The sequence below is a fragment of the Callionymus lyra genome, chromosome 4 (assembly GCF_982586985.1).
Source record: "Callionymus lyra chromosome 4, fCalLyr1.hap1.1, whole genome shotgun sequence".
In the NCBI taxonomy this organism is placed as follows: Eukaryota; Metazoa; Chordata; class Actinopteri; order Syngnathiformes; family Callionymidae; genus Callionymus; species Callionymus lyra.
In genome coordinates, this window is record NC_141821.1 from 31,807,757 (window position 1) to 31,835,365 (window position 27,609).

Sequence of the window (27,609 nt, forward strand, 5' to 3'; positions counted from 1 at the left end):
ATGTAAAATACATCTATAACATTAAATCAAACCATTGAATACACTTTCTAATGATGTGAACAGTGAACTCAAATAAAAAGGCTCTTCAATTATTTGAGTATTTACTGGGAAACAAAACATCCTTGATGATTGTAATCCAAATTCATTGACCTCCCAACTGTATTTTCAGAACGACCTGCATCAAAGGTTAGAATGCAGATGGAAATGATATCAAAAAATACAAAATGGTTGTTTAGATCCAAAAACTTTATTATTTACTCTATCTTGAACAAATAATTTAATGCAGTTTAAACAATCAGTCATCAACAGGCACATAAGAGGTGGAAACCAAACAGCTTTCGTTACAAAAATTGTTTTTCATTTAAATATAAATAGTGAGACACAGAACTTCGGAAAGAATAACACTAAGAAAATAGAAAAGGATCTCTGTCAGAAACGTATAAAGCCTCAAGTAACACACTTTCAGACGATTCAAATTGAAATAAATTCAAAACACAATTTCATCTGAAACCATTTAGTGTCGCCTGTCCTTGAATATTTCAGTGAGACAGAAAACCTGGTTCACTCTTCAACTTGGCAATATCCTTAGATCTGGAGTGTTAGAAGAAGGGACTCACACATTGAAGACACATGTATTCATGCACTGCACCCACAAACACGCATGCATGCACACACGTAAAAACATTGTTCCGCTGCATAGATTCCAACTTTGAAATAGAAAAAGGCAAACATGTGATTAAAATAATTATTGCATTTCAAAGGCTTTTCATCTAAAACCTCACATTTCTCTCATAGTTTTCATGTAGATTCTATTCAAGAATGACAAAGTTCATTTGATTAAAACAAAAACCCCCAAGTATCGTCAATAAAGTTTCTATGAAGAATGAGTGCTGCCACCTGGTGGTCACGAAATATATGTTGGAGGAGCATTCTGTAGTTTCACCAACGCAATCCAACTCTATATATCCGGTCTGTGTAGGAAGCGTCCCGATACGATGCAACAAGTCATCACGTCCTCAAGTCTCTCAGTTTCTCAGTGGATTCTACGGGTCTACAAAGGACACCATGATGTACCTCGTCCCCCTCGTTGTTGGAAGGCCCTCGTGGTAGTGAGTCAGGCGGCCAGGATGCATGAAGGACCAGCCCTTCCTTGGAGATTCTACGTTACAGTCATAGCGAAGGAACCTGCAGCCACCACCCTGTTTCAACATAGACAAAGACACTTACTCAAACAAAAAAGAACTAGCAATTGAGGTATGAGCAGGGGAAGTATCAGCACTTAGTTTAAGCACCAGAACCATTAAACAATTATTTCTTAAGGTAAGGTAAGGTAAGGTAAAACTTTATTGATTTATTGAAATTGTGTTTTTTTTTGTTTTCTTTCTTCTGTGTAAAGCCAGCGTGTCTTTCTAGTGTAAAACAGCACGTTACCTCGTAGTCCACATTTTTGTTGTTGAGGGCGATGTTGATGGTGAAGGTGGACGAGTCGTGATGCGGCCGTAGAGATGGCTGCTCATCAGGGCGATAACGCACCACAAAATTCATAATGGCTTGAGCCTGAAAGAGTAGAACACCTTAATCAAAGACTGTTCTCACCAAAAACTCGTATAATAAAACAAAGCGTATGGATTCGATTGACACAAGCTACAGGAGAAACTAGGAACAGAAGCAACAGTCGAGGATTAGATAAGATTAGAGCTCCTAAAACTCCTAAAATTCACTTGACTAGGTATTTTTGTCAATTTATTAAAAGATTAATTGATTTTGATGTATTATCATACAAGTCGTCTAAAGAGAGTTCAAGGAATATAAGTATCAGTGTCCTGTGATAAATATTAAGAAAGTTATGGATTAATAGGGTTCAATATAAATTCTACTTTCAAAAGGCCATAACTTGCTTTATATTTCCTTGATTTAAAAAAGGTTGGTAATAAATAACATAATTAAACATTATGAAACATAATGAAGTTATCGTGGAAGTGACAAAAAATGTCAATAAATATGTGCAAAACAATCAATTCAAAACATATATCGTAGACTTAGAGTTAATATAATGTATATTATTAAAGGGATTCCAGGATTGCATTAGATGTTTTGCAAGGGAGTTTTGTCGAGTGAGATCTTGTGGTGACAAAAAAAACGTGAAAGCAGTTAAACTGGGAATAAAGCGCTCCGACAATTATTCAGTTTGCGCAATCAAACATGAAACTCGCCGATTGACCACCGACGACATCAAGAAAGAGGCGAAGACACAATTACGCAAATTGACCTCCTCTAAGATGCATGACAAGGTAGCACTACCATTGACAATTATCAGTTACAGTAGTAGTACCTTAGGGTAGTAGCCTGGGTAGAGTTTCTCCGTGACTGGGGTGACATAGTCCTTGAGGAACTTGAGCCACTCTTTCTCAAAGCCGATCTGGTTCATGTGGATGTCCACGGTCGGAACGTTCTCGTAGCCGCCAGCCAGTCGCTCGTCCTGAAGGCCAAACATGTTTAGAGTCCCTGAACAAACCGCACAGGAACTGAGGTTACCTTGTGTTTGCCTCCGGACCACTGGCCGTTGTCCTCCATGGTCTCCACCAGGTGGTCACACATCTTCTCCGAGAAGGTCGGGAACCAGTAGACATCTGGACAAGGCTTTTGAACACACAACAACAAACTATATTTAACAAGTACACATGTTGTTTTAGCTCTGGACATGATTGTACCAATATTAATTGAGAAACACTCAAGAAAGATTTTGCCAACAGACTTTTTGTCATTAGACAGTAGAGTAATTGTTTCATGTATAGCCTAAACTTTCTTAGATTTAACAAAAAGGAATACACACCTGCTCCACAAAGTTCTTCTCATCTTCAAAGATCTTTGAGTAATTTTCATTAATGTATTTCTCCTTCCAGTCCACCGGGTTGTCGAAGATCTGCCACATGTCGGGGTGCAGGCGAGATGTGTTGAAGTTCGCCGAGGACACTAGACGACCGAACTCGTCACGGTTGGAGACGAACATGAAAATACCCTGTGGATGTAAACGGTTTGAATTAGTCCTGTAGATGGTGCCAACAGAACCTGAAGGTGGCGCTCACCTGGTCTCTGATTTGCCTGCAGAAGATCATGTCCGGGTCCATGCCCTCACTCACGTACATGCTGACCTGTGCCAGTTTGGACTTGAGCACGCTGCCCTTGATGAGGTACGCTTGGCTAATATAGGGAACGTTCCACAGACCTCTGCAAACACAGACATGAACCACTTATCCAGCAGTCACCTGACCAACCCAGATGGACCGAGCGGAACACTCACACCCTCTTGGACTGCACGATCTCAATGTAGTCTTCAGATCGAGAGTAATAGCCTTCGGGACTCAGAGCACCCCAAAAGTTACTCCAAAGCTTCCCATGTTTGGACAGCATGGGTGCGATGACGGCCCTGAGAAAGAGCAACACTGTGACATCTCCTCAACACAATCCTACTGTCAGGAATATGGATTTGGTTTAAAGGGTCAATTAGCTAAAATCGCAACCCTTACTTCACATGCGTCAAATATGGCCGCCAAGTTACATGTGGCCTGCCGGATGGTTGGCTCAAATCAGATCATTTTATCATCAAGATAAAATGAGGAAAAGAGATTATGGATGTCCACAAATATAGAGAGGCTTCCAATAACATCAAAAATGTTGAAATAAAATAATTATTTTGTAAGAGTTTGGTAGAGGAGGACAAACACATACTGTAAGTAAGATGAATTCAGCCTCCACATAAAAAAATATTATGGCACTTAGACATAGTCAGTGATGAAAGGATTTTGGCCCCATGTGTGATCGATTTTGACACTCCTGCCTTACTTGTTCTCTTCAATAAGAATCCTCAGAGTGTCGGGGTTTGTCAAGGCAACCTCAGAGTCCATGCTGAAGTAGTAGTCGCACTTTGGGTCTTTCTTACACGCCTCCCTGCAAACACAAATAGATCAACTATGGATATTCAACTCGAGTCATGCCTGAAGTAAACAGCAACGTCGTCTTTGAGGTTCTTACAGTTTTGACACAAGCCTTTAATTAGAGTTTGTCCCTCAAAATGTTCCTTTCAGCCCAACTACAGGGTCATAATTACTGAAAGCACGCGGTGCTGCACTCACACTGCCATGTTTCTGGCCTTGTCCTCGCTCAGATTCTCCTCTGGTCCAACCAGGACTGCGTCAGGGAACAAAGCCCGGTACTTCTCCCAGAACTTTTGGATGTGCTGTTCGTGATATACCACCTGGAAAACAGCAGTCATGTTTGAGAGCAGGATGTCGGCGTGTAACTCAGGCATGAAGTCGTTTGGTTTGGAGCTGATCCTACATTGTTGTGGATGAACAGATGAATCCTGTCTATGGGGTAGTTGAGCGTGGACAGTCGCTCCAGGAACTCCTCCATGAACGGCGTGGCGTGCTCGATAAAAACGGCGATGTAAACCAGAGGCATTTCTTCATCCTGAGCACAAACACATTTAAAAAACCTGGGCGACACAAAACAACAAGCGACAACGTACAGGGGCGTCGTTCAAGAGCAGCAGGTCGTCATCACAAACCCCACAGCCGTTCTCATACGTCCATGCGGTCGGAACGTAGTTACTCAGGTAGTTGAGCTGCAGCTGCAAACACGCACACACACACAAAATTTAGCAACTCAAGGTGAATCTAACAAGCTTAAGCAGTCAGTGAAGAGTCACCTTGGTTGGCCCGTTTCCATGGATGATCACAGGTAGTGTGTCGAATGCAACGTTCCTGGTCCTGACTTTCGCTTGCTCGAACTTCAGCACCACTTCATCTACAAAAGACATTAAACAAAGTTATTTCATCATCAGAAGGAGCAAATGATCTTCAACCTTCTCAGGTGATGACCTCAACAAGTAAGGAGTCTTACCAACAGCTCCATTCAGGTTCTGGAAGATTCTGGAACGATGATCCAAGGTGATGTTGAACTTTGTCTGGTGACAAAACATGAAACCTTCACACTTGACCATCTCGACATCAGCAACATTAAAATCCAATGACGAGAGACTTTTGTCATTTAGTTCAATATAATAAACAGTATATGAACATTAACTAATCAATCAGAACACCTGAATAAATAAGGAAACAAGAGTCTACAAAGCACATCCTGAATAAACTATTCCAAAACATTGTCCTCACATTACAGTTTGACATGCTTGTGTGAGTAAAGTATCAAAACCAGGGTTATATTTAGAATGTAAACACTTTGATTTAACATAGATGCAGCAGCGACATTGTAAACGTAATGACGTAACAACTGCATCCTTTAAATGCCAAACAAGGTAAAACTATGCCGAGTCATGATGAAACACAAGACTCGAGCATCACTGGGCGGCTCCTTCAGTGAAGACCGAGTGTGATTTCATAATCATTGTTCTTAGTTACCACAAATTGGTTTTGATTACGGAGGGTTTTTTCCGGGGTTACCTTTTATAAAGACACGTTTGATGTTCACAATGGTTACAAGGTTATGCCAACAGCAACCTGTAGTTTATAAAACGTCTAATTAATATTAAATAATTCACCTAAGTTTAGGGTTCTTGGGTATGTGACAACATTTGTTTGAGCGCCGTTAATCAAAATTATATTTGTCTCCCAACACTTTCAAGCGGAGATTAAAAAGCTACCCAAAATAAAGTCATTAAGTATAGATTTTTTGACCAAAAAGTAAAAAAGTGGTGAAGTCAGTTGCTAAATATAGTAATATACAGTTACTATAACCAGAAAGATGACCTGACAGATTATTTTAAAAGGTAACATGTAAGAGGCTACGATAGGCTCAACAACAGGCGCAACAATAAATATTTTTTTTATTAATATTTGCCATTAAACAGATCTAAAAAATGTATTTCTAGAGTTTTGACTAACAATAACAGACATGGATTATGTCAATCAATATATGACAACAAAGGGTTAACAGAACATTTTTTTTTCATTTCAGCTGAATGAACAGGAATGCTGGGACTTGTTCCCAAACTTGACTGTGAGCAGCTGCACAGACCTGTGTGGGCGTCCGAGGACGTCTATCGTGTGCGTGTGTGCGTGTGCGTGTGCGTGTGCGTGTGCGAACTCTGGCTGAGCTCTTGTCATTTAGTCATGATCTGTCAGGTTTACCCGCTGTGCCTTGTCCAGGTAGATCTTGGTGTAGAAGAGCTGGTCGTCATCGTTGTCTTTAAACTTCCACTGCTGGACAAGGTTACTGAGTTCTTTAGCGTAACCAATGAACCCTGAAAACAAACAAACACATACAGACAAGTTTTAAAATACAGACCGCAGAGCCAACCCATTAGAAGCTCTGGGAACATGCTGGTTTGACAACACTCCTTGTCCCTCACCTCCTGAGTTGAGGTAGCGTTTCCCAGAATTCACTTGGGGGTATTTGGAGGCTAGTCTCTGGTCGGGCCAGCAAAAACCCTCAGCTGAAAAGACCACTCTGTGCCCCAGGCGAGAAAACTTGTGCAGCAGCTCCTCGGGACCCGACGCAAAGATCACATCGTAGCTGGAGAGAGACGTAAGGTGGAGATGATGTGAACTCTTCGTTTCCGTTTCAATTTCTTGATAACATTGAAAGAGATTTCTAAATAACGGTAATAAATAGTTCTATTAAAAATGATGACAAATACCCTGAAAATGCAGATCATTGATTTATTTTCAAATTTCAAGTGTATCTCATGATCATGTATGAAGTGACCAGAAATGTGTGCACGAGTGTGTGTAATTCTAAGCACAATAACCCATTTCACAGCCTTTTGTGGTTTAAACTTTGAAACAGGATCCAAGTAGGACAAGAGTCTCCAATTTCGTCCATAGGACAATCAACAAGGTAATAAAAATTGAGGTGTGGATGCGAGTGTGATGGGATGTGTGACCACAACAAGCCGTGAAGCAGAACATGACAAGACTTTACCTGTCCACGAACAAGATAAGCAGATCTTCGTTGTCAGCGTGTTTCAGCAGCTCCTTCTTCAGCCACCTGACCTTTTGACCTCCTCCCACAGTGCGAGCGATATCCCCTCCTTTCCAGTCCTCACCCAGACCCAAGACCTGCACACACCACCAATATCAACCAAAATCCACATTTAAACTGGAGGTGTCTCACGTGAGAGGTAAAGTCACCTTCACAGTGTAATTGAACTCTTTGGCCGTCCTCATGAACCGCATGTAGCCGTCAGTCGCCTCCGTGGCTGCGGTGATCACCAAAAGGTTTTCTGTGAAAAAAAAAAAAAAATGGTACACTTTAGAAACTCTCTTCACGGTGCAGCACATTTACATCAGCACAGATCTTATTGCATTCTCAAATCTTAGCTGTATAGAACGATTTGAACCCTTCTAGCTCCGCTTCAACATGTTTAGTAGCATACATAAGTAAGTAAGGTATTTTTATTTGTAAAGTGCCTAGCAACAAACAACACACCAGCATATTCAGAAAGGCATCACAAGAGAAGCTTTGTCTCTAAAATGAGAGACAATTATGGAAATATTAACCTTGATCAGCTCAGAGACCATGAGGAAAAGCAGTAAGAGACTATTTGATAATGTGGAAAAGTTTCAAGGTCCCAGATTCTGGAAGTGTTATCTACATGGTAGAGCATAGAACTTTAAACAAACCAAAAATATCAAATGTTTTTTATTGTGGTGCCGTCAAAGACATTAACATTTGATAGCAACGACAAAGTAAACGACAGTAAACTAGAGTCTGTCGGGAGGATGTCAAGGAAATCTGGTTGGTAGAATTCCTGGAGAATTCCAAAGAGGGGTCACCAAGGTTGGAGGGGGAGGGGATGTGGAAAAAACAAGTCAGATTGATCACAATTTTCTCAGGTACACACAAGACCATGTGTGTTTGAAATACAGTCAAAGCAACCCACAACTGACAACTTTATTGAGGATATTAACCATCCTTCACTCATAGGCTCACACTGATCAATTAAATACATTTTAATTCATTGGTTTATTTATTCCTTAGGCTATCTTTGGATAACATTTAGGAAACCCCAACAGACTCTCTGTGGGTAGCACAGCTCTACACAGCCAGGCTGTTAAAAAGCACTCCGAGGTCTCACAATTGCACTGCTCGGTTAAACAGAGGGTGTGAAACTGGACTTTAAATAGGCAGAGGTCCACTTTGGGTGGATGTGGGCAAGTTACTGGGAAGATGAGGGAATACATCTGACAAGAGCAGAGGTGACAAACTGCACTTGGTGAGGGATGCTATTTTAGACTAAGCAGTGTTATTAAGTCAATAAACTAGCATTTAAACCAGTATGTCAAGTAGTTTGTTATTATTACACGGTGTAGTGGTATTTTACTACCTAATAGTTTATCCTGCTGAATTTTGCAAATTGAAAACATCTCATCATTAATAAATAAACTAAAAAGAGTTTCCTACCATCACTATTTAAATGACCACGCTGAATAAAAAGAAACCACTCAAAATGACTTCAGTATTCAATCTGTTGATGAAGCGTCATCCAAATAAGAATGCCACATTCAAAGGTTAAATATTTTCCTCAGTTTTCAGAACAAGGATGATCTTTTTGGGCTTAACCCTCCTCCTGGTGCTCATACAAACACAGACACACTCGTGTATCCAAACACAGCTGTCTAAACCTACACAAAGTCAACATGTAAGCTATACAGTGATGAATCAATTATAAGAAATGATCTTAAAAGCAAAGCAATGTTACGTTTATATCACTCACGTCCACACTAGGAGCTAAAAAACTTTTAGTCAGCAAATATCTCAGGTTTTGTTTAGAATCCCTTATTTGTCCCGCGAGGGGAAATTCGGTAGTGCTTTTGACAGCCATTCACACATACTGATGGGAGTAGGCTGCACACACGATTGTTCATGTTTACACAAGCATTTTCACACAGATGTGTTTCTATATTACTTTACATTTGTGCTTAGCTATTTTTGTACATTGTATATATATATATTTTTTTTACTTGCATGCATCTTTTAGGTTTCAATCAATTTAAGATTCTGATAACTTAAACTGAAACTTTTAATTCCCCCCATTTAAATATATTAATTTGACATGTCAAACAAATAAAATCTACTTAGATGTACACATTGATTCCATTTTAGTAGATGTTTATATTTGCATGGTTGACAAATATAAACTCTAAAATATTGACTAGGAAAGAGTTTCTTAAAAAAAAAAACTGTTTGGATTTGACAGTAACTGTATTGTATTCATTATATTAGGTAAGTGGCCAAGACTTGCCAGATGGATCTATGGCTGCATCTCAAACATGACAGGAAGTCCCAGCTGTGGTCAAATCACTAATGGATGCGCGGACACGTAGGAAGAGCGGCGGGCAGATGAGAGAAGCTAGTTGACCGCATAACTTCAAGCCATGATGTAAATTGGAAAGTTTAACTAACGGAATAAACCACAAGTAAACGCTAACCCGCTAGCTGTAGTCGAGTGTCGAAGGGTAAAGACTGCGTAATAAACTAGGATTTCACACATAAGTCGCGAGGAAGAGAAGCCCGGAAGCTCCAGCGGGACAGGGTGGTCCGCCTGGCCGGGAAGGAGACCCTCTGGAGCGGCCTTACCTGGAGAGAGCTTCCGCTGTTCTGCCAAAGCGGAGCTGCGGAGGAGGGCGAGGGTCGCCAGGCACAGGATACTAAACGAAGACATGTCGCCGTTTATTTATCGACACAAGTCCTGCGAAAACTCTAAACTTTGGCTTGTACTCGTCTGACCCTGCTCTCCATCAAATCTCCTCACGATGTGAACGACGGCAAGTATCGCGAGATCACCCGTTCTGGCAGCGAAAAGAAGGATGTCAACACAAGAGAGGCTCGATCGCCGACATCCCGGTAACCAATGATAAGAGAGTCTGCACTGATTGACAGTCGTTTGAACAAATGGGCGAGGCACTGCTTTCCCCGAACAGCCAATCACAAGACGACATTTGGATAGAGCGCTGCAGCGTTGCTGGTGAATATTAGGGGCCCGGAGCCATAGAAAGTTCTTGAAAAGGCTAAAGTTTGCCACGTCTGATGCATTCCACAGGAGAGGAAGTGAGGGTAGGGCGGACATTTCAAATTCATAAACCTCACCTCTTTATTTGTGGGCCAACCCACATCGGTGCAGCAACTTATTAGCGCATAAGTTAAAAATCGTAATGCAGGATTTGTCTTATTATAGTTCTGAATGACAAAACCCATTTGTCATTAACGATTTGCGGATAAAGAAAAAAAAAGTCTTTCCATTCTCTGTGAATAAATCGAAAATTTTAACTCCGTTAAAGATAACGGTAAACCAGGATAACATGCAATATAAAATGCAATAGACATGTATTAAAGCAAGCAAGTGCATTTAGACGCGCTTTCGATGTGTCGGTTGTCAGTTGTTGTTGAATCACCATGACAACCAGCCGAGCTCTAACCATCAGCACAACATAAATTAGTCCTAAAACACAACTGCGACGATTTGTTTTCGGGCTATTTCTATGTACTTTAAAGCGTGACAACATGTAAAGATGAAAGACAATCCTTAAATATAAAGTCCAACATCAACCATAGTTGTTTTGATCAGTGAGCTTTCAAAACATCTGCACAGTAAGTAAGTGCTCATCCTAGCTGACCAACATTTAACCACCACCAAGGAAGAGTAAACACGTAATAGAATGGTGAGTTTTAAAGGTAAGAAAACAATCGATTGTATATTCAATTCAAAAATAAACAAAGTAGCTGTGTATTAAATATGTCAATCCACGCAGTCTTTGTCATAACAGAAGTAGTGTTTGTTCTTTACACCTCTGTCTGAGTGAGCCATATTGTGTTCAGGGCGCTGCTGAGGATGAGCGAAAAGAGAAGAGGCCTAACTTCTACACACCCACGCAGGTAGCAGCTCATAACACCGCCACTGACCTGTGGGTGTCCTACCTGGGGAAGGTGTGTGACCTCACCCCGCTGGCAATGAAACACAAAGGTCTGTCTCCCTCCCTGATGCGGAAACCTTTTACAGTTCTTGACAGCAACATAATATAAATGTGTCACTCTTTACAGATGACCCTCTGTTGGTGCCCGTTCTGGAGTTTGCAGGCAAAGATATCAGCAGCTGGTTTGATGTAGAGACCAAAGATGTAAGTATCTCAAACGCGTCTGGTGAGCTTCGGGTCGATTCACATTCTGGTCTCTGATGTGCAGTTGCAGACCTACATTCACCCTCTGACAAACTGTGTGAGCTACTACACTCCCAGAGGGCGATTTCTGCACGTCCCCCCTGCTGGCCCTCGCTCCGACTGGGCCACCGATGTCGGCCCACCCTGGTGGAAAGATGAGCGATACGTGGTCGGCCGCCTGACGGCGAAGACGAGGTGGATCCGGGTCATCAACACCCTGACGTCTCAGGAGCAGCGGCTGCAGGTAACCAGCGCCAGCTCCTCCTGATTAAACACATCCACGAAGTTTCACGTCTGTTCACGACTCTCAGGTGTGTACCGAGGAAACCCTGGAGGAGATTCTGAAGCGTTACCTCCATTACAACTCACACGCCAGCAGCTACACATGGAAGTATGAGGGCACAAGTCTGGACATGAGCAGGACGCTCTGTGAAAACAATATCCCCGACCAAGACCTGGAAATGGAGCAGCTGCGCTTGGACCGTGACCTCTTCACCCCCGCGATCCTGCTGCACTTTAACGACGATCTGACGGAGGGATGAACCCTGACCTCATAGATATTAATATAGAAGCGAAGGAATGTGTGTTATCACACGTGGACATTGAACACTTTGATTCTTGTGAAATAGCTGCTGAAAAGGAACTCATAAGGACTTGATACTATTTGTGTTTTTAAAAAGCAATTGGACTCCAAAGCCATCTATCATGATGTCATCTAGTGTTGGCCGAGCCGTCCAAATGACATGAGTGTGGTCTCTTTTGGTTCCAAGTTCAATGTGAAAACTGCACATGAACACCGTTGGAAAAATAAACCACTTTTGATGTGTTCTTAACTCCGATTTAGCACCTCACAAGCTACTGACTCACTCTTATTGTCTTTGACTAGCAGACTCGACTTTATGGGGCGATAAACCAAACACATTCATAAAATAATTATTGATAACACAACTGGTATATTGATCAAAGCTGCCTACAAAATTGAGGACAAAAACTTGAGTCAGGCCATACATTTTAGCGGAAAACGATTACATAAACAGGAAAAAATGGAAAAGATATTCAGTGTGAATTGTGCAGAGTAGGTTCAATAAAAGATGAAATGAAATAATATAAGAAGAGAGAAAAAGTTTAAAAAAAATAAGGTTTTTATAAAATGAAAATCATTGATTTTCTTTTCACACTGTTGCTCTTTCCACTTCACCATCATACATTCCTGTTTTGTTTTTAACACTATTAGCAATGAAGCCGTTTGTGATTCTGATAATAAAAATAAAAAAGCAAATAAAATATGATAATAATATTCTTTTTACAATTTTACAAATTGAAATAAATGAATATTCTTTACTAATTAATAACATTGAGATACAATATTCAAGCCATAAATAAAAATACCTTTTTCCTTTGAGGACAATGTTGGTACCATTTCTGAATATAATAAAAAGCCTCTTACTAGTTCATTATCAAGTCGTTCAGTACCGACAACAACTTAACAAGAAGAAGTGGGATCTTAAACATGGTTGTGGTGTCAATCATGTAACATTTCCAACAGTTAACAGTTCCGTCCTTTTTATGCTAAGTCGGCATATTCTTCCAAACGCTTGCACGCACTTGCTCTGGTGACTCTTCCTTCCTCTGCCAGTCTGGGACGCCGCAAAGGGACGAGTTGTGTTTAATAAACTGATTGGACTTGATTATGAAACACACGTTCAAAACGCATGCTCACAATGCAAGTCAGAGCAAACCAGAATCATGAGGTCCAAGGAACTGCTTGAAGAGCTCAGAGACAGAACTGTGGCACAGATCAAGGTTACAGAAGAATGTCTGCAGCACTCAAGGTTCCTAAGAGCACAGTGTTCTCCATAATCCTTAAATGGAAGAAGTTTGGGTCGAGCAGAACTCTTCCTAGACCTGTGGCCGTACAGCCAAACTGAGCAATGGTGGGAGAAGAGCCTTGTTGGGAACCAAGAAGAACCAAAGATCACTGTAGCTCCACAGATGCAGTGGGAGATGGAAGAAAGTTCCCGAAAGTCAACTATCACTGCAGCCTCCACCCATCGATGCTTAATGGCAGAGTGACCCGACATAAGCATCTCCTCAGTGTAAGAGTATTGAACTCTTTGGCTTCAATTCTAAGAGGTATGTGTGGAGAAAACCAGGCACTGCTCATCACCTGCCCAGTACTATCCCAACAGAACATGGTGGTGGCAGCTTCATGCTATGGAGGTGTTTATTAGCTGCAGGGACAGGACGACTGGTTGCAATTGAAGGAAAGATGAATGTGGCCATGTACAGAGAAAACATTTCCAGAGTGCTCAGGACCACAGACTGGGCCGAAGGTTCACCTTCTGTCAAGACAATGACCCTGAGCACACAGCTAAAATAACAAAGTACTGGCTTCGGAACCGCTCTGTGACCAGTCTTGAATGACCCAGCCAGAGCCCTGACCTAAACCCAATCGAACATCTCTGGAGAGACTTGAAAATGGCTGTCCATCAACGTTCACCATCCAACAGAACTGGAGATGTTCTGCAAGGAAGAATGTCAGAGGATCCCCAAATACAGGAGTGAAAAACATGTTGCATCATTCCCAAGAAGACTCATGGCTGTACTAGCTCAAAAAAGGTGCTTCTACTCAATACTGAGCAAGCGGTCTGAATACTCATGTCCAGGTTTTCAGTTTTCCTTTTTTAGTAAATTAGCAAAAAAAGAATTCTGTCAAGATGTGGTGCTGAGTGTAAATTCACGAGGAAAGAAACTATTTTAGTGAATGGCTGCAATGAAAAAAAGAGTGAAAAAACAAAAGGTCATGTTTGAAAGTGAACTCGAGAAAACTGCCAGTTGAAATGTCGTTTTTTGACACATGCAGTTTCGTTAAACTCAAATCAGACTTGTTGTCTCACACCCATCATTTTGGGGTGACTAATCAGTTTCTCTTCCAGAAATTTTCTGATTTTAAGGGAAGTTGGAAAGTTCATTTAAGGCTGCTGCAATATTATGAATGATGAAATCCGGTCCAGAATTTGAAGAATTGCACTAGGCAGAGTCCATCCGCCTGTGGTCTGAAGGTGAGAAGATCTATTCCTCTCTGCTAAACTACTTTTATTTTATCATATAACATTTGTTTTAATGCAATTTTGTTGGAAAATTATAGAAATGGATGTATTTCATTGCAGAACTGCTGCAGGATCACTGGTTTAAAAAGTTGTGTGTATATTTGTCTTGATCTTTGAAGTATGTACTGTTTTGAGTATTGTTTTGATTGTTAAAGCGCTTTGTGACCCTGGTCTCGAAAAGCGCTATATAAATAAATATTACTTACTTACTTACTTACTTATATATACATCAGATGTTTTTCTTTTGTGATTTTTATGTGTTGATTCCGTCATTTAAGTCAGAGGGAAAGCAGTAAGGGAGTTGAGGTGTTTGTGTGTGGCGAGGTCAGAGTCATGTGTCAAACCACATTGGCTTTTTAACTTTATTTTCTAAATGTATTGCACAATAATATATACTATCGACACTCATTCACTTTACAAAAGGGACTTCACTTCTTCACTTAGGAGATAAATCCATCAATATTTGCTGTAGTTTGAAGCTCATCTTGCTTGCACGATTTAGTCCTAATTCCAAAAGGTACTACAACAATTGAAGCTTAACGAGTAGCAAGTTTTAGTATAAATATTTACACTTGATTAAACAGTTAATTGACATATTAATACATATATATTTATGCTACTTAATGTTGGCCCTCACTGGATTAATCAAACGAGGCCCAAATGAAAGTCAGGAATATTTGGATTTAATTCAAACTGCTCAGCTGATTCTCTTTATCTTCCATGTTTCCATTATTTCTTTAAATCTATCAAGCAACCTCTAACTGACTATTTAAGTGTCCTACAGTGAAGGTTGTCAACCTTTTTTTTGCACCGTGCATCAGTTAAATGTTGGCATTAATCTATTGGACCGGCATACAGATATAAAACAACAAAAATAAAATGGCACGAGTTGCAAATACAAACGTTAAGTCGGCACGTCAAAATGCATCTTAACAACAAGATCACATATTTGTTCTTTATTTCTTGAATAAGAAACTTAACCGAAACAGCGTCTAGACATGTCAAGAGTCACATATATTATAACTTTGGTTTTTACCAAATTCAAACAGCCTCAGTCCCTTCATGTGTGGCCTGGTACCAAATGCCCAGCTGACCGGTATCTCCACAGAGTATTTCTTCATGCACTTGATGCTGGTGTTATCTTTTTTCCTGTGCCAAATAAATTGTGATGCACAAACGCGTATCCATGTGTGCACATGCACGAAAACAGTTCTGGTCACATTTGTATCTCTTTCATAATCACTAGATGCGGTTGATGCACTCTTGCTGAATCAGGGTTTAAATCATCAGCGTGACCTTTTTCACAGAACTTCCTCTATTCATTACCATTAGTCAGAAACAACACGCCCTTTTTCAAACATGTTGATACAAATATTGAGTTTGGAATTTGTACTTTTTTTATGTTTTGATTGTAAATAAAATGCAATGTTTCTATTTATATGCCTTAAAGTAGCAAATTCAACAGCAATGCTTGAAATAAAGATGGATGGACTCATTGCTCCCTTCTCTCTCTCTATACTGCTCGTCAAGAAGAAAGGTCACCATGACAGATGATTTTATCGAAGACAAAGACACAGACATGAAGAGACTTTGGACTCCAGGTAGGGGTTACTTGTACACCTGATTGAACTTTGAGCATCTATCTTAGTCATCTTCTTTCACGTAGGAGTAATCGCATTAGTCAGTGAGGAGTTGAGTTTCTTCTGGATTCTGCCCCGACAGTAGCACACCTCGAGTTTCCATATGTTGATCCAAGAGTTTGTGTTTTTCCTCACATCTTGTATTTGCTGTGATTTGGCCACCGTCAGTCATTATGTATGATTGTTCTTCTGTCTCACTCTCTCTCTCTGTCCATTAGACCCTCGATCATCACTTCTCTCCAGGATCAAACACTGGTGGTTTCCACTTCTAATCTCGCTGGTCATTGTGCTTCTGATCATTTCACTGGGAGCTCTCAGTAAGTCCACACACACACACACACTTGAAGAAAACGGTGTCTGATCTAAATGTGTGTGTTCAGATGCACAGTCATCCAGACGCCTGTCATCAGTGGAGAGCAGAGTGTCAGAGCTGACCTCTGACCTCAAGTCAGTGAATTTATCAAAGCAACAAGGTCAGACGCCTGTCTCGCACGCACGCACGCACACACACAGACACACATGCACATACAGTACGCACACACATATATGCACATGCACACAAAGGCACTTATACACTGCACAAATATACACACATGCATACACATATGCGCACACATATTCAGATGTGCACACACACATCAGACACGCACACATATACACATCTGCAAAAACACACACATTAACATATACACACATGCATACACACATATACGCACACAACACACACACAAAAACACACTGTACTCACTGCTGTTTATGTGCTGATGTTCCATTATACATTTTATGAATTGTTTTTAAAGAGAAGAACAAAGAGCAAGTAAAGCAACTGCAGTTGGAAGTTGAAGACCACAAGACCCAGCTCAGCTCAAGTGAGCTTCACTGAAAAATACTTCACTTATTTGTCAGTGCTGCTCATTCATTTGAGATTTATAAATAAAAAAATAAAAAATTCTAATATCTCTAATGTGTATCAAGTTAGTGAGGATGTCCTTCTGCAGCTGATGACATATTTGTTTGTGAGTCTAGTGTCAGAGGCGTTGAAGCAACTGGCTGTCCTCGACTCTCTCAGCAAGAGTGTGACGGCGCTGAAATGGACCCTTGAAGGCATCATGAACAGTATGGGAAACATACATGGGCGGAAAGATAAATATATAAAATAAAAATAAAAAAATAAAAAATGTTCTGTGTCAGGCTCCATGATGAACGAGGCCTGTCCTCCTGGCTGGGATTTGTTTGGCACCAGTTGTTACTTCTTTAGCAGACTACCTCTGAATTGGAACCAGTCAAGAGACTGGTGCCAGCAACAGGCTGCTCATCTGGTGATCCTCAAAACTGATGAGGAGTGGGTGAGTAAAACACTCTCTGCAGAAGTCAAAAAACACTTTCTGGTATTGGTTTGGATACAAATGTGAAATTCCTTCATGATGTAGCAGGTCACATTTATTCATATATCCGGCTAGATTTGACTCACAGGATTAGAGTTTATCCAGGAATTGGTGACTCTCTGTTGACAGTTCAAGGACCAACCATGTAGCTTTATCACTTGATAAATGCCGACACATGGGCTTGTTTCTTTTGTAACTAAGTGGTTGTTGTCTGTGTTTCTAGGACTTTGTGACGCACCTCACTGTTCCTCAGTTCTTCTGGGTTGGACTCAGTGATGGGAGGACAGGGAAGTGGGAGTGGGTGAACCAGACTCCGTATGTCATAGAGAGAAGGTACCATAATTCCATACCAACATCCATGATCAAACCTGCTTCACCTCACAAGCCTAACTGATGTTTTCCGGCAGACGCTGGGTCCCTGGACAGCCTGACAACTGGGATGGGGGTCACCCTAGCAAAGGCACGGAGGACTGCGCTCAACTGCACAGCACCGGCCGCTTCAACGACATGCACTGTTACATCACCATGAGATTTGTTTGTCAGAAACAAAGTCGCAAAATGTAATCTGAGAATCAAGAGTTCTAGGACTCAAATCCTTTTCATTGACGATAAGTAGGACTGACTGGTCCTGGTATTGTCCAACGCCACTCAGATATTTTATACGTTAGCTCTCCTGTGAGGTCATTTTGAAATCAAGTCTTTGCTAAACCTTTACTGCAAGAAGAAGAACACAATATAATCTCAGTCTTTTCATGAATATTATCGATAATTTTTTACTTCATTTATAAGTACAAAACTAAAACATGATCATGTAGAAACGTTTAAAAGAAGTCAATACCATGCTTATAATTACTCATCATTAATTCAAGTCTAAAGGTTTTTATTTTTTTTAGGACTTTATCCTAACTTTTTATTCAGGCTTTTGGTGGAAATTTGTTGGACCTCCAAATAAATTAAATACAAATTGGTTAAAAAAACTTTTTAAAATTAAATGCTTTTAGTTTTTTGTTCAGTTCTTTTATGGAGTATATTGATATAACATGTGTGTAGAATGAAACTTGTTCTTATTCCCCTATAGGTTTCTCATCATATCAAGGCCATTTTAATTTTTGTCTTGAGGGCTCTTCACAAAAATCTTTATGTGCAGCCAAACAGAAATAAAATTGTGACTTACAGTATTGCAATTTAGTGTTTTTTTTATCAGGTAACCTGATTGTAAAGTTCCTGTCTGATTTTATATTTTATTGAAAATGTGTTTTTCTTTTATAATTGGACATTTAGGAATTTGGTGGAATACAGGAAGTAAAGCTGCAAAAAGGTATTTGGAGCAGAATAATTGTAAAACGATTGTTGTCTGTCCAGCGTGTGTCATCACCAATGACCAGTTAAACACATATGTTGAACAACACTTTTGGGGCATTGAAATATTTAAAACAAGTTGGTATTCATCATCTCTAATCTGACTTATTCAAAATGGTTTGAAGAATCTGACTAAAGCAAACACACACTAGTTCTGATATCCAGCTCAAAGTCCAACTGTGGGTCATCAACCTCTCATCGCGGCCTGAACACGCTCTATGACTGAAGAAAATCATCTGTAAAAGTTCGACATGACGACAGAATACCATGATGACACGGAAGATGAAAGCAACTCCTTCTGGACCAAAGGTACCTCAAGCTTCTCATCTTCTCAGCGTTGGATAATAGGTCACGTTGTGCTCCCGTGTCCAACAGAGCAGCGTCCGGTCTCTTTCTCAGGCGTCTATATGTCGAGACGTTGGTTGTATCCAGGACTGGCAGCAGCTTTTGTCCTTGTGCTGATCATAACGATCGCTTCCATCGGTGAGCAAGTGGTTTAAATATAATGAACAAAGAATCTTCCATAATAAAGTAGTTTCTTTCAATTGGAAGTAAAAAGTGAATCGGTTTATTTGTACACCATGGGACGATGCATTTACAAAATATTCCAAATCATTCTTTTGACAATTATATGACACTGCAGCTCAGATTGATGTCTACATTCTTGTCTTATTACAAAGATCTATTATAGAACATCTTCATCAACCTCATCTCCTCTGTCTGCTATCTTAAATAGAAAGGTTTTTATATATATATTTTATCTTTTCTCTTCAATTGCAGGTGGAAGCACTTCAAATCGTCTGTGGTCAGTGGAGAGAAAAGTTTCTAACCTGACTGAAGTTCTGAGCACGGCCCAGAAGTTAGCCAAGGGTACCATGAGTCCACTGGCCTGTGCAGAGTGAAGTCCTGAAGAACGTTAATGCTCGTTTCTCTCTACAGACGCAGCTAGAGATGTTCAGCGGCTCAAGTTTGCAGTGGAAAATAACAAGGACCGACTGGGCTCGGGTGAGACTCCTGCAAAGTCCTAAGTTAACACACGAGCAGCGACGGCATATCCTGTGTTGTAGTGTCAGAGGCGCTGAAGCAGCTTTCAACCCTGGACTCCATCAGTCGCGCCGTCAACAAGCTCAAGTGTTCGCTGGAGCTCATCATGAACAACGGTAATTGAATGTGCTCCACAAGACTCTTGTCTGTAGCCTGGTGAATGTCAAAATAAAATGTTATTTTATTGTTATCATATTCTTGTGGAGGGTAAAACATTCCTTACTGAATGTTTGTATAAGTGTTTTGATCATAAAATGGATGTTATGTTTAGACCATGTTAATGTCAAGGCTGCAGCGTTGACTTGATCTGTGTATAATTTTGCTGTTTGAGTGAAAACATCAAAATGTTGTTAATCTACCTAACATCAGGTACGACTGGAGGCACCTGCTGTCCCATCAACTGGGATGAATTTCACACGAGTTGTTACTACTTTGCAAGCAAACCTCTGTCGTGGGACGAAGCCCGAAACTGGTGCAATGGACACGGGTCTCACCTGGCCATACTACGAACAGATGAGGAATGGGTGAGACACCAGACTATAATCTACTGTCAGGATTTCTACTGATAGCAATGTTAATTGTCTTCTTCATCCAGAGTTACGTGATATCTCGTTCCTCTCATCTCTTCCACTGGATTGGTCTCACGGATGAGAGAACAGGAAAATGGGAGTGGGTTAACCAGACGCCCTACATCATGAACCGAGAGTAAGTTCCCATTGGTGTAGACTGAGAAGTTAAATCTGGACATGGACACTCCCTAATAGCTTGTTAACCTGCTCTAACATACAATGTTTGTGGACACAGCCGCTGGATGCCTGGTCAACCGGATGCCTGGACAAATCATGGACTTGGTCATGGAAATGAAGACTGCGCTCATATCCATCACGATGGACGTCTCAATGACCTCCACTGTTCCACCAAGATGCGTTACGTTTGCCAGAAACATGGCCTGCACAGTTAAGCCTCTTAGTTAAGTGCTTATTATTTTCTTTTAAATTGACCGGCAGACTCATTGTACCTGTTCACTACACTCATCATGTCCTTGAATGAGAAACACAGGGAACTGACATGAGAAAATCCAGTGAGACCGTGGCCTGTTGGCGGACATTGTACTGCGAGTAGGTATGGAAACAGAATTTCCTCACTGTTCGAACCTTCTCTGGTTAAAACCTTATTTTACACTTACAGACGTGTTTATACCGATATGTGTGTTTTAGAGATAATCTAAAGCTTTTAACTTTTTTTCTTTAATATACTGTAAATGTCAGAATAAACACCTGTGCACACACAGCACATATAACCTTCGTCATTTGGAAAACGCCGATGTAATAAAAAATAAACAAATCCAAGAACAGTTTTTATTGACCGACTTGATACTTCTTCCTGGTTCTTAACTACAGTTTCACTGAAACCAAATCTATTGCAAGAATCACTTTACTAAGAGATGTTGTCCAATTCAACATATGAAATAGTTTCTCCTGGTATAGCTGCCTTTAACATGTGTTTAGGAGCATAAAAGTTCATGTTGAACACAAGGTTTTCGCCACTTTGAAGCATAGATGAATCCACATGTATACAATACATGACCTTTATTGTTGTGTGAGGAGCTACATGAGTCCAAAGTACAGAACGGGGAAACATAAATGGGGTCTTTTTTTCATGATTCCAGGCCATGATTTTAAGTGCAGGAAGGAACCCAGACTGAGCGTCAGTATCAGTCCGTCAGTTGGTAAGCTCGGCTCAGGATCGCTTCAGTGGTCGTTCCCCCCAGGTGACACACTTCTAGGACACAGACCAACCTCTGATTGGTCAGCTGAGTAGCCATTCCAATGAGGTCACCTGGTAACAGAAACACGCTTCAACATCCACGTCACCATCATTTTTGTCCTTTTTAATTCCATCCAAAGCTTTATCATCACGTTACTGTACATACAACAGTAGATCAGTCGAGATGAGAAAATGTTCCTCCAGGATCCAATTTAAAAACAATTATAGTTTTGGCTATTTGTTCTTAAAAATATCCTCTTAATAAACAAAAGCCATCACAAAATAAATTGCAAAATAAGAGAACCTACTTGGAGATGGTGGAGGCGTGTGTGAGGAGAAGGATCCATGAGACAAGATGGAGGTCCAGGTGTTGGAATGTGATTGACAGGAGGTCGGTGGTCGATGGGAAGGGAGGAAGATGGTGTCTATCAGTACGCCATCTGATAAAGCTGGGAGGAGAGAAAGGATTATTGATGGCAACAAACATCTTGAAACATTTTCCCCACCAGCCAGGGTCACACCAAATTCCAGATGATAAAATGTTTGTGATCAACCCAAATTATATAATAATCATATGTAGCAACATCTGCACATTCAAGACAGTGAATTTAAGAGTCAAGTCAAACTTTTAAGATCATAGGTCAGTTGTTCTGCTCATTTAGAACCAAAGGTGTTTACCTCGCAGCCTCAGTGTGAAGTAATCCTCTGACTCAAAGGTCCAATCATCTCCTGGTTTTCCTCCGATTTCAATGGATTGCATCTGCTCTTCCCTGCGCTCGTATTCAAAAAGCATTGTAAGTGTCTCTATGGCAACAGGAGGAAATAATGGAGGAGTCCGCATCTTCTCAAAAGAAGCTGGTCCGTCATCAAGGTCATTGTCTTCTTCTTCATTCGAATCGACATTTTCCAAAAATTCTATGGATGCTCCGAAAATTAGGTCTACAAAAAAGAGATTGAGTAAGTTTACTTCTCTCACATGCATGTTCACACAAACACTCACCTGTTTTGTTGAGGGGTTCTGGTTGTAACACTACTTGAGGACATCTACAGAGCAAAGATGAAAAAGTTACTGGACAGAGAAGCGCTACACCTGATGGCGTGTTAGTGTGTGTGATGTCTCACCTCTTACTTGGAGTTGAAACCATTAGAGGCAACCGTCTCTTTCTGTACATACACAACATCTATTAAGACAAATGAAATCTGATCATGAAATGGTTATGAGTTTGATTCTCACCTTGTTCTCTGTCGCTGAAGTCGCGGTGTCGCCTGACTGACAATTGAAGATGGAGTGATTGAGGAGGAAGAAGGGGAGGACGGAGGAATTCTGGATGAACCGGGAGAGGAAGGTGTAGAGAGCCTGGAAGCGCCTGGTGAATGGTGGGACGAGGGGGACGATCCGTCTGTCCAAAATAGACAGCGCTGCTCCTAAAAACACCACAAAGTGTTGACTATTACATGTTACTTGGAAGGTGTGTGTTTTGAAAAATCACCTGTCCTCTGTTACAGTATGCAACCATAACAACTGTAGCCTGAACACAGATAGTACGACGTTCACGATAACAAAGCCTCCCCATCTCCCTCTGAAGCTCCGCCCCTTGAAGGAAACCAGGGTTTCCTGAGACCAAACACAGACATAATCATATTCAATTATACATACAAATACAACATAATAATGATAAATGAAAAGTCAGCTGACCAAGCGTCTCCTTGACGAAGCCCTCCAAGCACACGGAGGGAGGTGGATAAATGAAATGTCCTCCAATCAGGGCTCTGCTTTTCCACTGTTCATCATCCTGGGTGATAAGCCACTGGATAAAATGTTTCACCGGCTGTAGTTTACGGTAACTCATTTTAGTGTGATGACCTTGACCTGCTCACAAACACAGATGGGAAATAATCAGCATGAAGTGCCATCGTAAATAAACGTGTAGCTTTAAATAGGCCACAGAGTAGCGACTACAAAGGTATGCTGATTTTAAATAAGGTTGTCAAGAACTGGATGAAATAGGATACATAATGAACACTGAAAAAATAGATTTCTGATGCCTGTTGGCTGGATAAAAGTTTATATCGTGAAACACACAGATAAAGTCAGGCGATTAATCAAAAATGAATTACGTTTTATTGGTTATCATTTTAAAAATGGAAAATTGACACCAAACCACTACTTTGCAATTCAACTCTCTGACATTGCTCTTATTCTGTAGCAGCAGAAAATAAACATTTAGCAGGAGAATAAACTAAATGTATAAATGTACAAATGAAAACTATTCTCAAACAACGAGTAACCTTCCCATGCATTTGATTGACATGTTAACAAGAGGGGAAATGAATATGGCACAATGAAAGTCACTGAAAAAAAAGGATTACAAAGTGATTGGAAAAACTAAATCCATCAAACAATTAAATAGTTTAAATAAGGTTAAATGTTTTAGTAGTTTGATGTTCAATACAACTTAGCAGTTCAATAAGAGCGAATTCTTGAATTCAAAAACATAATCTTGAATACTCGTGTTAAAAGTAATCAATAAGGCCAATATTATTACTGTCTGCAGCTGCCTTACCTGTGCAATACACCTGTGTGTACTTGGTGTTGGTCAAGTAGCGGCAGCCATTACCAGAACCTGGCTCGATTACACTCAGTCGAGTACAAACGAGGACTGACACTGTGAAGAAAGAAAATAAAGCTTTCTTTTTTTACTTTGTGTTCTTCATTTTCGAGAATCAGGGTTTGAATATAGACTTTTTAATTATGTATATGTTTATATTTTTTCAAGTTTGGTGAATATATAAATGATTCAATCTTTATCTCACTTGGGAAAAGCTTGCGGTGAGTGTCGGGCTGAGATGTGGAGAAGAGCTTCACCATTATCGGCTTTTCACTGCATCCGTCCTCCAGTTGTAACCAGCGGTACTCGGACAACTTTGTGCTTCTGCCATCTAGCGGTGAGAAGAATTGTTTTTAGGACAATGAGATGGATTAATTTGAGGTTATTTCATCACCTGAATTTGCAATTCGCTCAGGGCGACCTGAGAACATCAGCAGACCGATGATGTCACAGATGGATCCAGGAGGGCAGTTCAGGATTTGCTCACTGACAGATTGAAAGAAAACTGTGAGGAAAGTACTAGGGAAATCATATTTTCTTGGTAAGTGAGCAAAAGTGGTTTTTGATTTTTTTTTTTTTGTTGTGTGTGTGTGTATACCTGTTAATGAAGCTGTACACTGGTGTTGGTGGCAAAAACTCTGGTGATACAAGAGAGTCTGCAAGAATCCTGATGTGTGCAGTCGGATTTCGACTGTTTAAACTGATTTCTGAACTCAAATAAAAACTCTGTTATTCACAGATTTTAGGACAATCACGACTTATCATACACATTTAATATAATTATGAACAGCAGGTGCTTAAGAAAAGAATGTTTACCAATGTCGTCATTGTCCGGCTCAAAACTCTTCTTGACGTTGTAGTTCTTCAGGCTGATGATGTCGCCAGGCCTCATACTACGGTACCATCTGACACACACACTGTTCCACATGACGACACTAACACTTCCTGTCCGGTCACACACCTTTAAAATGGCCTGTTAAAAAAAACAAACATCGACGACTTTAAAGGTGAAGGTAAACGAAGTATGTAATTCTAGTGTATCGAACAATGAGGAGTCGGTTGATAAGAGCACAAAGACTCTCAGATCTACCACATGTTTATTTACCTTGTATGGACACTCACAATTTCGATCTGACCTGCCGTAATACAGCAGGTGACATTTGTTGATGATGCGTACGATAAGCCTTCCATTTCTTGAGCCTCGACCTCTGGAGAAGAAACCCTCACGCAACTGAGTCACTGTGACGGTAGGCATTTGCTCTGTTGACATGCAAACAAATGACATGTATAAGTTAAGAGGTTGATAGGATCATGCTTGTGAAGTCAAGAAGTGTTTAAGTAGCACTAGTTTCTTTGGAGATTAATGCTTACAATTGTCTAGCCAGGACGTTTGGTACAGAGCAGATCGAAGAGACTGTTGTGCTTTTGGAATCAGGTCTGTGTGATTGACTAGAGCACCAGCATTAAGGTTTGCTTTCCCGAAACATTTACCTTCCTCCTCCTCTTCATCAGAATCTTCCGCTGTAGGTGGCGACTCCAACCATGAATCACCGTAGAAGTCCACGTTGTTCCACATGGGCAGGAAAAGGTTCCGTTTAGCTCTCAAAGGAGTCAGAGTTCCTGTGGGGTCAGTAACACCATCCTATCCATTTGTTGGAGTACTGGATGGGATTTTACTATCTACCTGCTTCCTCAGAGGATCCATACCAGGGAAGTTTGTCCCATTCTTCATTAACCATAGACTCTTCTTCGAGAAGCTCTTGACTTTTGACCTCCACACTGACCAGCTTGTACCTGCATGAACAACAAACGTCAACATGGGAAGGGGTTGGACATTATTGCAGTAATCATGTTACTTACCTGTCTGTAAATGCTCCGGGGCATTCTGACAGAGGTGCAGTTATAGCCTGACAGTATGATGTGCGTTTGAGAGCAGCCCCTCGATGAATGATGTTTCGCTTCACCAGCTGGTTCATACACGGATCCAGAGTCACGCGCAGACGACAGTCTCCATCACACAGTGTGATATCATACAGGTCGTCGCCTGTTGAGCAAGTAACATAGTATATGTAACAGTGATGCTTTTTTTGCGGATTTATACATACTAATCCTCCAATGTATTTTTGTTTTTTTCTGAGGTATGATTATGACATTAAAGTAAAAAATAATGAAATAATCTAAACGTTTAAATGTAGTATAATAGAGGATGTTTTGCATATGTTTAGTGATAAGCATTATAATCAGGGCGCCTACAGTTAAGGCGGGTTGAATTCAATAATTTAAAAATACTTTTAATACAATATGAAGTTAAATTCCAGACTAAAATAAATAAAAGTAAAATAATAAATACAGGTTAAAGGTACAATTTAAGCCAAGTGTTGATTTTTTTACACAAAATGTTTTTTTTAAATCCACGATGAACTTTCCATTATCCTATCTTTTAATCCCATCCTGATAATTTTGCAAAACTGCCCCACACAAAAAACACTGAGCATTATACTCATGGTCCGCTTTCAGCTATAAAAAAAAATCTTGGTAATATCAAATATCTCTTTCGTACGTCTCAATGAACTGTGTAGATGTAGAACATGCATCTGCAGTAAGAGTCCTGGCTCACTTCATAATATTACTCATCATTTGTTCATATTTTTAAGAACTTTCAAAGTTAGATCCAAGACATTTTAAAGCCATTAAGACTTTTAAAGGATCCCTGGGAATCTTGAAAACTCATGGACATACAGTATTGAATATTGTTTTGAGGGTAAATAGATTTACTTTAATTGTGGTTGTATATTCTAGTCTGTGTATTGGTGGTAAGTTATACTGTATGACTTACCATTGAAGACTGCCTGTGGGAAGTAGATGGATGAACACTGGTCCCGACTGTAGCGTTGCATCTCCAACACATAGACGGTCTCTCTACAAACCCCAGGAGAGGAAGCCTGGAATGAATCAAAACAAAAAAATAGTTGGTCAATGATTTTGAAATGTTTATGTGTTATGTTTTTGTGTGAACTTTTAAAAACAAGTTCCCCGTTTTTATGTCATTTATTGTATTTGCTTTTTCTGCTGCATCAGTAAATAAAGTCGAGTCGAGTATAAATAAAGATGAAATAAATGATTGAAACGAAAGACGTTAAATATACTGAAATAAAAATAAAACAATTATTTAATCACAGCACAGCACAGAGTAAAATGGATTGTTGAATTGCACCATTTTTAATATTCTATGTGATCATTGTTTTATTAGTGGTTTAGCAGTGTGAGGATTGGACTATTGACATAAATTAATTCTACCCAACATGATCTGCCATCGTTAAGATATGTGCATACAATTGTGCCGTTACAATGTATTTTTGTGAGCTCAACGACAGCAACACGAAACTATGTGGTATCGTTTTTTATTCCAGATATATTATTACATCAGACGGAAGAAAGCAAGGTAACGACCTGGTCAGAACCGGGTCTTAAACGCCCCAAAATTCTCTGGAAGACACATCCTGATGCCGCCATGTTGGAAA

At 40.3% G+C, this 27,609-nt stretch overlaps 5 protein-coding genes across 9 annotated transcripts; 3 read left to right on the plus strand and 2 right to left on the minus strand.

Annotated features, from left to right (window-relative positions):
* Window positions 1–228: 228 nt before the first annotated feature.
* Window positions 229–9,791, minus strand: plod3 (procollagen-lysine, 2-oxoglutarate 5-dioxygenase 3). The gene is made up of 18 exons (XM_087789794.1): window positions 9,598–9,791; window positions 7,149–7,240; window positions 6,940–7,076; window positions 6,368–6,531; window positions 6,147–6,259; window positions 4,903–4,966; window positions 4,709–4,806; window positions 4,529–4,630; window positions 4,339–4,470; window positions 4,134–4,255; window positions 3,844–3,948; window positions 3,302–3,427; window positions 3,087–3,228; window positions 2,834–3,019; window positions 2,536–2,640; window positions 2,333–2,479; window positions 1,432–1,557; window positions 229–1,199 (listed from the first exon to the last, which is right to left on the minus strand). Exons 1-18 carry the CDS (start codon window positions 9,680–9,682, stop codon window positions 1,044–1,046), a joined length of 2,202 nt encoding a protein of 733 aa, XP_087645920.1. The 5' UTR covers window positions 9,683–9,791; the 3' UTR covers window positions 229–1,043.
* An 85-nt stretch (window positions 9,792–9,876) lies between these two features.
* On the plus strand, window positions 9,877–12,032 carry cyb5d1 (cytochrome b5 domain containing 1). 2 transcript variants are annotated; one of them, XM_087789795.1, is made up of 5 exons: window positions 9,877–10,074; window positions 10,837–10,981; window positions 11,059–11,135; window positions 11,200–11,418; window positions 11,486–12,032. In XM_087789795.1, exons 1-5 carry the CDS (start codon window positions 10,048–10,050, stop codon window positions 11,714–11,716), a joined length of 699 nt encoding a protein of 232 aa, XP_087645921.1. In that variant the 5' UTR covers window positions 9,877–10,047; the 3' UTR covers window positions 11,717–12,032. The 2 variants fall into 2 exon arrangements, with proteins under 2 accessions (XP_087645921.1, XP_087645922.1); XM_087789796.1 differs by lacking the exon at window positions 9,877–10,074 and adding an exon at window positions 10,085–10,679.
* Window positions 12,033–14,165: 2,133 nt separating this feature from the next.
* LOC148082576 (C-type lectin domain family 10 member A-like) lies at window positions 14,166–18,487 on the plus strand. 3 transcript variants are annotated; one of them, XM_087789803.1, is made up of 9 exons: window positions 14,166–14,236; window positions 15,815–15,885; window positions 16,143–16,241; window positions 16,305–16,397; window positions 16,725–16,793; window positions 16,951–17,040; window positions 17,116–17,270; window positions 17,533–17,642; window positions 17,717–18,487. In XM_087789803.1, exons 2-9 carry the CDS (start codon window positions 15,828–15,830, stop codon window positions 17,871–17,873), a joined length of 831 nt encoding a protein of 276 aa, XP_087645929.1. In that variant the 5' UTR covers window positions 14,166–14,236; window positions 15,815–15,827; the 3' UTR covers window positions 17,874–18,487. The 3 variants fall into 3 exon arrangements, with proteins under 3 accessions (XP_087645929.1, XP_087645928.1, XP_087645930.1); XM_087789802.1 differs by having other exon boundaries at window positions 14,167–14,236; window positions 15,818–15,885; XM_087789804.1 differs by lacking the exon at window positions 16,725–16,793 and having other exon boundaries at window positions 14,167–14,236; window positions 15,818–15,885.
* Window positions 18,488–18,618: 131 nt separating this feature from the next.
* On the plus strand, window positions 18,619–21,066 carry LOC148082577 (C-type lectin domain family 10 member A-like). Its single transcript, XM_087789801.1, has 8 exons — window positions 18,619–18,977; window positions 19,044–19,151; window positions 19,449–19,538; window positions 19,608–19,673; window positions 19,736–19,828; window positions 20,082–20,236; window positions 20,308–20,417; window positions 20,517–21,066. Exons 1-8 carry the CDS (start codon window positions 18,920–18,922, stop codon window positions 20,671–20,673), a joined length of 837 nt encoding a protein of 278 aa, XP_087645927.1. The 5' UTR covers window positions 18,619–18,919; the 3' UTR covers window positions 20,674–21,066.
* Window positions 21,067–21,286: 220 nt separating this feature from the next.
* LOC148082578 (RPA1 related single stranded DNA binding protein, X-linked) lies at window positions 21,287–27,609 on the minus strand. Of its 2 annotated transcripts, XM_087789799.1 has the most exons (19): window positions 27,539–27,609; window positions 26,925–27,030; window positions 25,949–26,132; window positions 25,773–25,882; window positions 25,580–25,708; window positions 25,194–25,348; window positions 24,905–25,061; window positions 24,687–24,795; window positions 24,483–24,574; window positions 24,294–24,419; window positions 24,044–24,145; window positions 23,176–23,349; window positions 22,970–23,094; window positions 22,714–22,904; window positions 22,602–22,643; window positions 22,480–22,523; window positions 22,158–22,418; window positions 21,788–21,928; window positions 21,287–21,551 (listed from the first exon to the last, which is right to left on the minus strand). In XM_087789799.1, exons 1-19 carry the CDS (start codon window positions 27,599–27,601, stop codon window positions 21,427–21,429), a joined length of 2,436 nt encoding a protein of 811 aa, XP_087645925.1. In that variant the 5' UTR covers window positions 27,602–27,609; the 3' UTR covers window positions 21,287–21,426. The 2 variants fall into 2 exon arrangements, with proteins under 2 accessions (XP_087645925.1, XP_087645926.1); XM_087789800.1 differs by lacking the exons at window positions 26,925–27,030; window positions 27,539–27,609 and having other exon boundaries at window positions 25,796–25,882; window positions 25,949–26,084.

Bases quoted from the DNA above. Each gene is read 5' to 3' on its own strand.
- plod3 (XM_087789794.1), bottom strand. From the start codon at position 9,682: ATGTCTTCGTTTAGTATCCTGTGCCTGGCGACCCTCGCCCTCCTCCGC. The intron at 4,471-4,528 runs GTACGTTGTCGC...GTTTGTGCTCAG, and splicing joins TGCTCTTGAACGACGCCCCT to GATGAAGAAATGCCTCTGGT. The intron at 2,480-2,535 runs GTAACCTCAGTT...TTTGGCCTTCAG, and splicing joins GGTCCGGAGGCAAACACAAG to GACGAGCGACTGGCTGGCGG.
- cyb5d1 (XM_087789795.1), top strand. From the start codon at position 10,048: ATGCATTCCACAGGAGAGGAAGTGAGG. The intron at 10,075-10,836 runs GTAGGGCGGACA...TATTGTGTTCAG, and splicing joins CCACAGGAGAGGAAGTGAGG to GGCGCTGCTGAGGATGAGCG. The intron at 11,419-11,485 runs GTAACCAGCGCC...CACGACTCTCAG, and splicing joins CTCAGGAGCAGCGGCTGCAG to GTGTGTACCGAGGAAACCCT.
- LOC148082576 (XM_087789803.1), top strand. From the start codon at position 15,828: ATGACAGATGATTTTATCGAAGACAAAGACACAGACATGAAGAGACTT. The intron at 17,271-17,532 runs GTGAGTAAAACA...CTGTGTTTCTAG, and splicing joins TCAAAACTGATGAGGAGTGG to GACTTTGTGACGCACCTCAC. The intron at 17,643-17,716 runs GTACCATAATTC...GTTTTCCGGCAG, and splicing joins CCGTATGTCATAGAGAGAAG to ACGCTGGGTCCCTGGACAGC.
- LOC148082577 (XM_087789801.1), top strand. From the start codon at position 18,920: ATGACGACAGAATACCATGATGACACGGAAGATGAAAGCAACTCCTTC. The intron at 19,674-19,735 runs GTGAGACTCCTG...CCTGTGTTGTAG, and splicing joins CAAGGACCGACTGGGCTCGG to TGTCAGAGGCGCTGAAGCAG. The intron at 20,237-20,307 runs GTGAGACACCAG...TTCTTCATCCAG, and splicing joins TACGAACAGATGAGGAATGG to AGTTACGTGATATCTCGTTC.
- LOC148082578 (XM_087789799.1), bottom strand. From the start codon at position 27,601: ATGGCGGCATCAGGATGTGTCTTCCAGAGAATTTTGGGGCGTTTAAGA. The intron at 25,883-25,948 runs GTAAGTAACATG...TTGTTCATGCAG, and splicing joins CCCGGAGCATTTACAGACAG to GTACAAGCTGGTCAGTGTGG. The intron at 25,062-25,193 runs GTAAATAAACAT...TTTTTTTAACAG, and splicing joins ATTGTGAGTGTCCATACAAG to GCCATTTTAAAGGTGTGTGA.